The 12305-nt window shown below is 34.2% G+C and overlaps 1 protein-coding gene across 1 annotated transcript in view; it reads left to right on the top strand.

Annotated features, from left to right (window-relative positions):
• Positions 1 to 11843, top strand: part of LOC113392117 (nephrin-like) — a 72708-nt gene extending 60865 nt beyond the window's left edge. Inside the window, exons 12-21 of the mRNA XM_026628399.2 lie at positions 2284 to 2378; positions 3271 to 3361; positions 5059 to 5172; positions 6061 to 6173; positions 6639 to 6816; positions 7556 to 7684; positions 8380 to 8469; positions 8857 to 9230; positions 9669 to 9891; positions 11567 to 11843. Of these exons, the coding sequence (XP_026484184.2) occupies positions 2284 to 2378; positions 3271 to 3361; positions 5059 to 5172; positions 6061 to 6173; positions 6639 to 6816; positions 7556 to 7684; positions 8380 to 8469; positions 8857 to 9230; positions 9669 to 9891; positions 11567 to 11658 (1499 nt within the window). The 3' untranslated portion in view covers positions 11659 to 11843. The remainder of the gene's footprint in view (positions 1 to 2283; positions 2379 to 3270; positions 3362 to 5058; positions 5173 to 6060; positions 6174 to 6638; positions 6817 to 7555; positions 7685 to 8379; positions 8470 to 8856; positions 9231 to 9668; positions 9892 to 11566) is intronic.
• The last annotated feature ends 462 nt before the right edge of the window (positions 11844 to 12305 follow it).

The following is a 12305-nucleotide window of genomic DNA, read 5'->3' as shown; positions in this document are numbered from 1 at the left end:
AAATATTAACAGTTTATATATATCCCACTGCAGGGCTAAGGCCTCGTCCTTCTGAGGAGAAGTTTTGGAGCCTATTCCACCACGCTGCTCCAATGTGGGTTGTGGATGTATACTTGTGAAACAATTTCATTGAAATTAGACATACAGGTTTCCACACGATGTTTTCCTTCACCGCCAAACACGAGAAGAATTACAAACAAAAATTAACCACATGAAATTCAGTGGTGCCTGCCTGGGTTTCAACCTGCAATCATCGGTTAAGATACACACGCTCTAAACACTGTGCCATCACGGTTTATGGCTAGTTTCAAATGTGAAAAAAAGTTCGTAGTGTTTTTTATTTTGTTATTTTATTTAAAAAAAAATAACTATAAAAACTATTCAAAACATAATACTAACATTTTAAAATGGTTGTTCGTTGCTGAAATACGAGTACGTCTATTTCTAAAAATTAAAACACTAAATATTATCCGTCCAGAATCAAAAGTACGCAAATGTACATAGACGTCGGTCTATCTAAAACTGCATATACATACAAGAAATAAAAACATCTCAACGGTTAGTTAAAAATTGAAATTCCATATTCGAAAACTACCGAAAGTTCTGGAAAAAGCATACCGTGTAAACTAGCTGATATATAAAACCGAGTTCACATTCAGTTCCCGTTCATTCCTCGCGTTGTATTTACTTCCAAAATGCTTTTATTGCACCGTTGAAGTCAATAGCTGTTTACTCGTGGCTCGTGACAACTTCCCTGTTCTGTTAGAGTGGCCTCATGTAAACCTAATATACTCTGGTCGTACTTGAGTTTCCTTTGAAGTGGGTTTTTTAGAGGTATTACATCTCTCTGTAAATGAAAAAAAAAACTGTTCTATTTTTAAAATAAAACTTCTTTTGAACGCCCTTAAATTCAACCTTGAAATCGCATCAAGGTTGAATTTAAGAGTAAAAATACATAAATTTGTTTTATATCAGTCAACAACTTCTCCACATTCGAAATGGAATAAAAAAATATTGAATAATGCTGTGGCTATACAGACGGTACCACACACTCATCACATATAAATTAACTAAATATTTTAATGAAAAAATAAATTCTCGAACGATATAGACCCTTCTTATAGTTTCACAATACTCGGCTTTGCATCACGTTCATACTTTTTGGTATCACAAAATGATTTTTCGTAACCACGGCACGTGCCTCTGTCCTAGAAAAAATTCATCAATAATTCGATCAAACATAATTTACTCGGCATTGCTGTATTTCATAGTGACACTAATTTGTGTTTATAATTCATCTCGTGCTCGGCGGGGAAGGAAAACATCGTGAGGATACCTGCATGTGTCTAATTTCAACGAAATTCTGCCACATGTGTATTCCACCAACCCGCATTGGAGCAGCGTGATGGAATATGTTCCAAACCTCCTCAAAGGGAGAGGAGGCCTTAGCCCAGCAGTGGGAAATTTACAGGCTGTAAATGTAATGTAAATAGTGACATTCTCGACTGACTGGCACGTATAATAGCCCATAAAGCTGCAGGTCAATATCGAGGTATTGGATTCAATCCAGATTCTAGACAAATATGTATATCAAATCATAATAATTTATTCAATATTATTACATTTATTGAATGTTGGCAATTTTCAATCGTTTGCGTAATATATTCAATATATTAAAGAATCAAGGAGTCGATCGTTTTACTCCCAACGTGTACTATCGACCGTGAACTCGATAAAAACAAGCAAAACTTTATTTGGGTCGAGAAATTCTCAGCAGCAACTCGACTCTTGAAGTTTGATTTTATACTCTCGGACGTCATAAAGTTAAACTCATAGTAGAAAAGGGTACAGGGAGTATTTGGGCACACTTTAGTTCTGTTTAACTCCTGAGTGGTATATTGAGACGAGAATGGCTTAATACAGATCATAATTCCGTTATGAAACATAGTTGGGCCATTTTGTTTTAAAACAAATATACCTTATTCAACTAAACTTTACGATAAGACATTATTGTATCGTACTGTTTTCTATACCGTATTCAAGCGGAAATTAGGCATTACATAAATATACTGTGAAGCAGTCGTTAATAGATAGGACTTAAGGATTGAATTATTTGTAATTCAAACGTCTATAGTCGAAGGACTCGCAATCAGCTGGTTCATTTCCTCGTCTGCCTCTCAGGATACATATCACCCCTAACTAAAGTATTCCTTTCAATCCAATTTTAATATTAATATATAATTAATATATTCTGTATACTTTAATAAAATCTTGAATTCACAGATAGCCCTAAATGTAAGTCAGATAAATTAGTGACGATACGAGCAGGCCGCGGAGAAACTTTGGAAATCGACTGTGACCTCGACGCTAACCCTCGGGTAGGTATATGTACAATTAATTAATTCTCATTATTTGCTTGACCCTTAAGTATAGTTTTGATATAACAGGTCAATATTTGTAATCTGTGTTCATCGGTCATCGATACTAATATTAACTATGTCCGTCTATCTGTCTGTTGCTTTTTCGTGGCCAAAGCACAGCACCGAATTCGATGAAATTTGTTATGAAGCAAGTTTGAACTTCAAGAAAGGGCACAGCTTTTTATGTCTGTACGTCTAAACGCGAGCGAATCCGCGGGCGACAACTAATATTTTAATATAACACAATTGCAATACAGTTAACACAAGCATTTAGTTTCAATATCGCCCTTCTGGCAGCGGACACGTTATATTTTTCTTAAACAAAGATATATTATATTTTAAGTTTGTATTCAAAATGTAATTTATTTTGACTACCGATCAATGTATTTCGTGTGTTTTCCAACCAACGAAACATTGGCGAGATAATCAATGCTCTATTGGTACAATTCAAAGCAATCAGGATAATTGAATTCAGTTCTTAAAATAGGCAATATTTGTCAGCAAATACTTCTGTAATGAATATTTACAGACAGAGGTATTCAGAGTCAGTCTCAAATTTAACGCCTTATCTACTGTTAAAAATATTCAGACAGCCAGTCTCAAATTCAATGCTTATAAACAATGAAGTAAATTTTGAAAATCTGTGACAAAAAACAAACTAGGTTTATATGTAGATAAAAATTGTCTCAATGTTTATAGGTAGTTAACCACATTATTACTTTAAAACAAAGTTTTTTCTTTTTTAAGTATTACCATTACAAGGAATTAATTACTAATATTACTAAATACAAAAATTCATATGCTGTATCATTTCATATGTTAAAAATGTTCCTTTTTTTCATTGTACCAGGAACCCATAACATACAAATGGTGGTTTAACAGTACGACTCATACGAAGCATGAGCTTAATACGTTCAGCGCACGAGAACTAGGCAGCCTTGGTGAGCCATTACACTAATAACCTGTGATCTAAATAAGTACATCTAATTTACCTAAAATTGCCGAGAAGATTAGAATAGCATAGAGTTGCTACAACCTCCAGGATAACTTAATTATTTTTATTTAATCTCGAGCAATGACATATTATATGCAGTATTTAATTTTATAACTAATTTCTGATCTATAATGCAATATGTCTAACGCGTTAGTTTAAACATTTATTCTTCAGGACTAAGACCATATATTGTCGCAGTGTACTGGAATGTTAAAGGAAATCATATGGATCAAACAGATATACACATGTATAATGTATATTTTATATATATATATATATCACTACGCTGATAAGAATAGGAATTAATTATTTATTATTTCATTGCTTAATATTAAATATTTATTAATTTAACATTTATTAAAAAAGAATTACGCATTTCTTTAAATAAGATTTTTTTCATTTTACGTTGAGTTAAATTTCTTTCCTGGAATATAGTATTAGATTTAACATACATTAGTAACGATGGCTGTATTTATTACACAACAATGACTTTAGGTTGTAAAAAATATATACATACAAATTATATAATTTTTTTTTACAAAATAACAAAATTAATTTCAGCAACTAATATATTAGGCATACAAATTAATATAATGTTGACAGTGAAATTATTCAAAAAAAAACTTTTAATATAAGTTTAAAGCTGATATTTTAGATATAAAATTGTTATATATTTCAAGGTTATGCTTTGTTAAAGCGTGATATGCATCATTGTATTTAAAGTCCACTTGATTAAAATTTATTGTGATTAATACTTTAAACTTAACTTCTAGTATCGCGTGTGGTCAAAATTTCGCCCATTTCAGTTCATAAATCTATGCCATAATACCTAATATTAAAATAAATTTCAATTAATTACCTTCAAAATAATTACTTTACATGTTTGTCTTGACGACAGATAACGTCCCGCGAAATAAAGGACGCGAAAACTAGTTATAAACCTTTAAATCATTTAACTTAGATCCCTTTAGTTCTATTTCAATATATTTTTTTATATCGGCAGCAAATGGACATCCTGATGCTAAGTGGTTAACATCGCTCATAAACATTGGCACTAAAATATATATTAACCATCCTTTACATCATCAATGGGCCACCAACCTTGGAACTAACACATTATGTACCGTGTGCCTTTAGTTATTTCATTTAGTCATTTCATTATGGCCCAGTGGTTAGAACGCGTGCATCTTAACCGATGATTTCGGGTTCAAACCCAGGCAGGCACCACTGAATTTTCATGTGCTTAATTTGTGTTTATAATTCATCTCGTGCTCGGCGGTAAAGGAAAACATCGTGAGGAAACCTGCATGTGTCTAATTTCAACGAAATTCAGCCACATGTGTATTCCGCCAACCCGCATTGGAGCAGCGTGGTGGAATATGCTCCAAACCTTCTCAAAGGGAGAGGAGGCCTTTAGCCCAGCAGTGGGAAATTTACAGGCTGCTAATGTGCCTTTAGTTATACTGGCTCACTCATCCTTCAAACCGAAACACAATAACGATGACCTGCTTGAATCTATAAAATTAATTATTTTAAGGTTGTAGCAACTCCATGTAATGATCACATCTTTCCATCTAGACTTAGTACCTTTCTTAAAAAATAACACAATGTATAAACGCACATCTGTACAATGTGAATGTTTAGGTAGATACGTATACATGGTTAACACTTCGACTGACTACGGATGGGTGCAATGTGCCGGGACCAACTCAGTTGGTCGGCAGGCGACGACTTGCTTGTTCCACATCGTATCAGCAGGTTTGTATGGGTTTATATAACTGTATAAGCTTAGAACACAGTAGTCAAGTTAATTTAGTGTTAGGCTCGCGAAGAATATTTTATTTAACATCGTGTATTTATGGCTTTAACTATAGTGTCGTACAAGAGGCGATTAGTTAAACAATGTTATATTATCAAGGCCATAAATCTCGAGGTTCTTGGTTCAAATCCCATGGAGGCAGAAAAAATTGTGGGGTTTGTCTGTAAGTTCTCTGTAACAGCCCGGAGTCCTGACGCTGGAAGTGTGTACACTCCTGTGCCGTGTTGCGCAAGTAAAGCCGTTGGTGTTGCACCTGAACTTAATCTGTCGAGTCGGATTTACCGTCCTGTCGAATTACGAGAGTGAGGGGATAAAGAGTGCACTTGAGTTTGCGGACACACTCGTATACTATAATATGTCCTGTGTAGGCTGGTTTCCTTCGATTGTCAAATCAATTATGACAGAACAATGTTAATACTTTTTCAACGAAACACCCGCTAAACAGTGCAAGTGAGGACGACACTTGTTAAAATGGGTCCTTTTTTGGTTGGATCGCATCTTACGCAACTTTATAATTATCTTATATGTGTGTGTGATGTCATCGACAAACCCGATCGAAACCTTTCCACAATTACAGAACGTTATTTAAAATAAATATTTTTGAGTCGAAATTTGTATCGTATTTGACGTTTACAGGTGTGTTCGGTGAGTGTGTTTCAAATTATAATTTCGGACAGGGATACGGTAAACTCAATGGAAACTCATCCACAATAAATTATGAATAAATGATAAAACGTATTTGTTTAGTTTTTTTTTTATTTTACTGAGTTTTCATGTTGTCATTATATAATGTACTGCAATAAACAATAAATACTTTTTCGTTGTAGAAAAACCTTCTCCAGTAAAGAACTGTGCCGTAAGTAACGTAACGCACGAATCTTTGCTACTCATTTGCGAGGCTGGACATGATGGCGGGCTGAAGCAAGATTTTCTACTGCAGGTAAACGATTTGCAAATAAAATATACAGAATATATGTATAACTTGCCCAAGGTCTAAGGAAGGGTTGTTTTACGTGCTGGTCCTACCCCTAAAGTATGTATTTCGATAATATTTGACAATTTATTATTGACACAAGAACATTTTTAGGTCAATACCGTTCGTTCTTAAACTTTTGACTTGAGTCGTAGTATCCGGGAACAACCAACAAATATGACAATTTTAATTCCCAAATTCCTGCTACCGAATACTAAAATTAACTAAGTTAAACAGGAAACTTTTATTTTTTTGTTTTTGGAAACGTCTAATTGTAAGGTGTAACTTTTTCTTATTCCTTTATCTAATTTGAAATTAATTTATTAAACCTCCCGCTGGTTTTATTTGGAGGCTTAGTAGCCTTTGATGTATAATAAGCTTTATACCTTGTCAGTAAATAATTATTAAAAAAAAAAAATTAACCCTCATCAGGTATTTGACATGGTGACAGGCTCCCTGTTACGCAACATGAGCAGCGAAGAACCACATTTTGCGGTTTGGGGTCTTTCCAGCGATGTAGACATGACCGTACGAGCGTACAATGGCAAGGGGCCCAGTGAGCCCTATACTCTTTCATCGAGCTTGTTGAAACACCCACAGCGACAAACGGGTTAATATTTTTACATTTAAAATAAAAATTTGTTTTTCTATAATCATTGTTTATTGGCCGTTGGTTTAGTGACTAGCTTATAAGTCTGCAGATTCGGCGATTTTGGATTGATAGACAGGGTTGGACCAACAAAATTTCTAGACAAACAACCCGACTGGAGTTTGTCATGAAATCACTTGCAAGAAGTTAAGAAGTAATTAGTTATTTCTTTCCAAATTTTTATTACAATTATGGATCTGTCAAAGCTTTTTCTAGATTCTAGATTATTCCATATTCAATTTTTTTATCAAATATGTGAAGTTACGGGCTTGTGATAATATTTAAATTTTAGAGGAGAACATCAGGAACGACTACTTTACGCGATATTCGAGGCACGGGTGCGTACTTTTTATCGATTTGACCTGGTGTTTGAACACAGAATATCGGTATTTGCGGCCTAGTATTAAACCACTAGACCAACGAGGCAGTCACTTATTGCCTTAAAAGAACCATGTTTTTTTTCCATTAAAAGACCATAATTTATGAAAATATTATAGAAAACTCCATAGAACTAATTATTGTACAGTAAGGCCGGTCTCGAGTTTAATTAGCCAATCTATAGAGTGATGTTAATCTAAAATGTTGCAGTGATGGACTTAGAAAATTACATAACATACCCAGTTAAGATAAAATTAAAAGATTTCGCAACAACTAATTAAATCTTACAAAATTATTTTATACTGGTAAAATTTTATTTTAGCCACGTTACCAGTTCGCGTGGAATTAACTACCATTTTAGTCACGGTCCTGTGCACCGTAGCCGGCGTCGCAGCCCTCACAGCTGTGTCTGCTTTCGTCTTCTGCTGGAAATACTGCAACAAAAATAACGGTAACTAAACTTGCATTTAATTCAGCTGGTCCTCTCGACTTAATCCGCTGATATTATTCTAAGAAATATTATTATTAACTTCGCTATTTAATAAATCTTTATATTCAAAAATATATAGGACGGAGTAGCTTGTCCCAGCTTGATATTAAAAAACATGACGTCAGCACTGCTGACGTCACAAATGTCAGGGTTTGGATTTCTATGCATCCTCGAAGGTATGAAATAAAACGCAGGAAATATTCTTCTTTGATTTATTCCAAGCTCAGGGGGTCCGATCGCTCCGACGGCTCGAACAAGTCTCTATACCGGCGGGCGTTCGGCCTTTTATAACAAAATTGGGTGGGGGAACTATTAACTCAATATAACACCTATTTATGGACGGTAAAATATTTCAGACAAATTTAACATACCACTAAATAATTCACTAAATATTATTAAATTAATAATCAAACATTTTTCAATCATTACAATAATCATTTCCGGACACGTGATTTTCTTAAATACGTGGTTTCCCGTCGACATATATTTCTTTACAAAAGGTTACATAGATCATTAATTTTCGACGCGGCTTTGCTCGTGCGATAGTATTAGGTATACAAAGCAAGTAAATTCAAGTGAGTAATTTAACCGTGAAATCGTAACAGACAGAGTTACCTTTGCATTTATAATATTAGTATAGATATATTATTTTGTAGATGAAAATGAAAAGCAAAGACGAAAACAGGATTTAATACTGGATACACCGCTTACGGATTCGAAGGAATGTGAAAGCCTTGATAGTCTGGGTGAGTAAAATCTTTAATGGTGAAAAATATATTGAATTATAATTTAAAGGAAAATAGCAGCTTGTTAAAGTCCCATTGCTGGGCTAAGGTCTCTTTTAGAGGAGATGGCTGGGTCATTGTTTCAATGACATAAATATTTATTATTTCACCAAATTCTCATGTCATGATTTTTTACTGATACAATGAAATTTATATGAAACTGTGTCGATAATCTTTAATAAAAATATTTTAGTTGATTTTATGTGCAAATCACATTTGACCAAAAAATAATGTTGCCAACGGTGATTTCTTAATTAAAATTAATATTTCCTAAAACAATGGTTCTCTATATTCTATTATTTCGTAGTTTCATGTACTATATATGTATATGTATTAAATATATTTCAGATAAAAATCCAGATATAATACCAGTAGAAAGTAAAATAAGTGATAACTGTTCAACAAAATCATCCGCCACAGATTATAGCGCGATAAGACCATTACTTTCAAAGACAGATACCGAAAAATTTGACATGAATTATGAACGCCAATACGAGCATAATGAACCTTGCGGACAATACGTCCAAGTCCGTCCAATGGACTTCCGAGGACACCAATATCACGGGTTACACATGCCCAACATCAGCCCAAGTATACACAGCTTTAGACCAACGTTGGGTACAATTCCAAATGTTGGTAACGAATGCCACACGCCGTGTGATAAAGTTTACGAAAACTGGTTAAAATATAAGAACTCTTTACCTTTAAACACGAGCGGTTTGGTAAGTATTTTTGTATGTATGTAAAACCTTAATATGTATATACTGGTGATATATTCATTATAATATATATCTTGGTCATATATTATAATGTCTTACAAATGTGACGCCTTTAGACTATTTCCTCTGTCATAAAGTTGCCCGGAAGAGCTGCGATAAGACTGCCGTTTGTAACGACATATTTTGTTTTATCTGGATGTGAATTATACACATAAAAAAACATAATTAATAATTTAAAAAAAAATAGTTATTAAGTATATTTATTGTTTTCACATAATGTATTTTTTTAAATTCATTATAAAGACAAATGTTCACAATGAACACTTTCTATGATATTTAAACTTAGACACTTTTAGAGGCTCACTCAACATGCAGGCTTATTTCAAATTGTATAATGATGTTCGTACCTTAAATTGCTTACTAAAAGATCCATCTTTTCAGCTACCAATGGAGCAATGTGTGCCGCTAGAACCTTATCCACCAGCTTTTTACGGTTCTATCACCAGAAACCCCCTTTGTTCATGGCCGAAACCTGAACGGGAGCCCTTTAGATCAGAGTCTCGTTCACTGGCGACAAATAATCGCGGTGCTTCGCCCCCAGTACGGGTCAACGCTGACAGCAATAGCGCTTACTTCAGCAAGAACTTTCTAGAACGAAATACTGGTGAGTTGTTTTAATAAACGTCTCGAAAATACCAAACATTTTAGACTTTTAGAAAACTTTCCTCTCATCTCACGTGACTTGTCATTGGCGTACTATCCCGCCCCCCTCTTTTTGCTATGAATTTTCCTTCTCCCTATTAAAAAGAACAAAACTAATCCGAAACTAACAAAAGTTACTACACTTTTGCTACAATATACAAACGTACAACTATAAATATTTTATTCATATAATATATCTTAGTATGTTTGTTTGTTAACATTTATTACTTATTAATAATTACAATTGGTTTAAAATTACTTTATGAAAACATTTTCATTGAATTACTCTCAAACGATCTGAATATATTAAATATAAATAAAGTAACAATATAAGCTTTAATCCCCACAGAACTTTTACAAGCTTTTATTTAACTTACTAGTATGTTTGAGTGAAATCTGCCAACTCAATTTAGAAGCAGACATCTTTAACCGATTGAGCTGAAATTTTGTATACACGTTCAGTTTGGATGACAATGCATGGTTAACTGTGTGACGTCAGTCTAAATCCAACATGGTGGCACACCCAAGATGGCGGACTAATTATTTTTATTGCGATCCTACAATATGGATATCAAGATTATAGTTATGAGTATCGAGTTTTACTTGTGTAGATAAACGAGTAATTTGACGTAAATAATTGTAAAGATTAAAATTTTAAAACTTAAGTAAATACGAGTAAATATTACTCGTCTAGCGACAAGTTTTTTATATCATATAAATTGTGTCAAATGTGAAATGACGTTAACGTCATCAACCTCCTCCTGCCCTTATCTCAATTTACTTGGGGTCGGCGCAGCATGTCTTCTTCTTCCAAACTTCTCTATCTGACGTCATCTCACAAGTAACATTCTTTCCAGCCACATCATCTTTCACACAATCTTTTCATTGGTCGTCCCATTCCTCTATATCCATCCACGTTCATGCTCAAGAGCCGAGATGGCCCAGTGGTTAGAACGCGTGCATCTTAACCGGTGATTTCGGGTTCAAACCCAGGCAGGCACCACTGAATTTACATGTGCTTAATTTGTTTATAATTCATCTCGTGCTCGGCGATGAAGGAAAACATCGTGAGGAAACCTGCATGTGTCTAATTTCAACGAAATTCTGCCACATGTGTATTCCACCAACCAGCATTGGAGCAGCGTGGTGGAATATGCTCCATACCTTCTCCTCAACGGGAGAGGAGGCCTTAGCCCAGCAGTGGGAAATTTACAGGCTGATTATGTTATTATGTATATGCTCAAGACCTTCCTCACAATAAATTCCTCATTCCTCCGCATAACATGCGCACACCATGACAGCCGCCTTACACATAACTTCTCGGTTACCGGCGCCACTTTCGAACTTCCTCTTATGTACTCATTCCTTACTGTATCCATTCGCGTAACACCACACATTCCTCTGAACATTCTCACCTCCGCCACATGCAGTTGATTTTCATTAATGAAATGACGTTAACGTTAATATTTAATTTTTTTTTGTGTAAAAATGTTTTTTTACGTTTTAGCGCATTTAAATAAAAACTTGTTTTTACTTTGAATTTATTTCCACATATATAATCCTGGTAAATAATCGTAGAGCAACTTCAATTTCCTTCTTTATATTTGAAACTACTTCTTAATCTGTTCGTTTAACAGGAAGCTGCACACAATTAAATATGAATCGACCGGCGATGAGGTCTGAAGTGAGCAACGTTAAGATTATACTCAGTGATTCGGAATGCAGATGAGGTATAACTGACGACAGCCTAGAGACAAAGTTTTAAGGTATTAAAATTGACTTAGTGAAAGATTCGACGTGATTTTTAGTGACTCGCGTGATGGGGCAAGTTCATTAATTGATTAATGTGTTCAAATTTTAAGATAATTATTTTAAGATATGATAAATGATTTATTTATTATCTGTAAGTGAAACGAAATATTGTCTTTTTTGTTTTTTTTTTTTTAACAATTATTGTCACATGAAAAAATTAAACGGCTTTTTCAAGAATGTTTAATATTAATTAGCTGTTTTTTAGTTCCTTGCAAGGAATTACTAAGATGTTTATTTCCCCTCCAGATCCCCCTCGGATTTGGGTAAAGCAAACACGACTTTCACACTATACACTCCATCTACCGTTGAGCTATTGATCCTTAAATTTCTAAACTAAATAAATTAATAACTTATGTCAAGAATTATAATTTTTTATAGAATAGGTAGGCGCACAGCCAAATGGTGTCACCTGATTGGTGCTGTATGGAATATTAACCGGTCCTTACATCGCCAATGCGCCACCAATGTTGTCCCTGTAGTTAAACTGGTTCAATCACCTTTAACCGAAACACAAGACTAACAACTTTTGTTGAAAATGTGATGATCAGATGGTACCTACCTAGA

This window comes from Vanessa tameamea, chromosome 27 (genome assembly GCF_037043105.1).
Source record: "Vanessa tameamea isolate UH-Manoa-2023 chromosome 27, ilVanTame1 primary haplotype, whole genome shotgun sequence".
Lineage (NCBI taxonomy): Eukaryota > Metazoa > Arthropoda > Insecta > Lepidoptera > Nymphalidae > Vanessa > Vanessa tameamea.
This window is presented reverse-complemented; position numbering and strand designations above follow the sequence as displayed.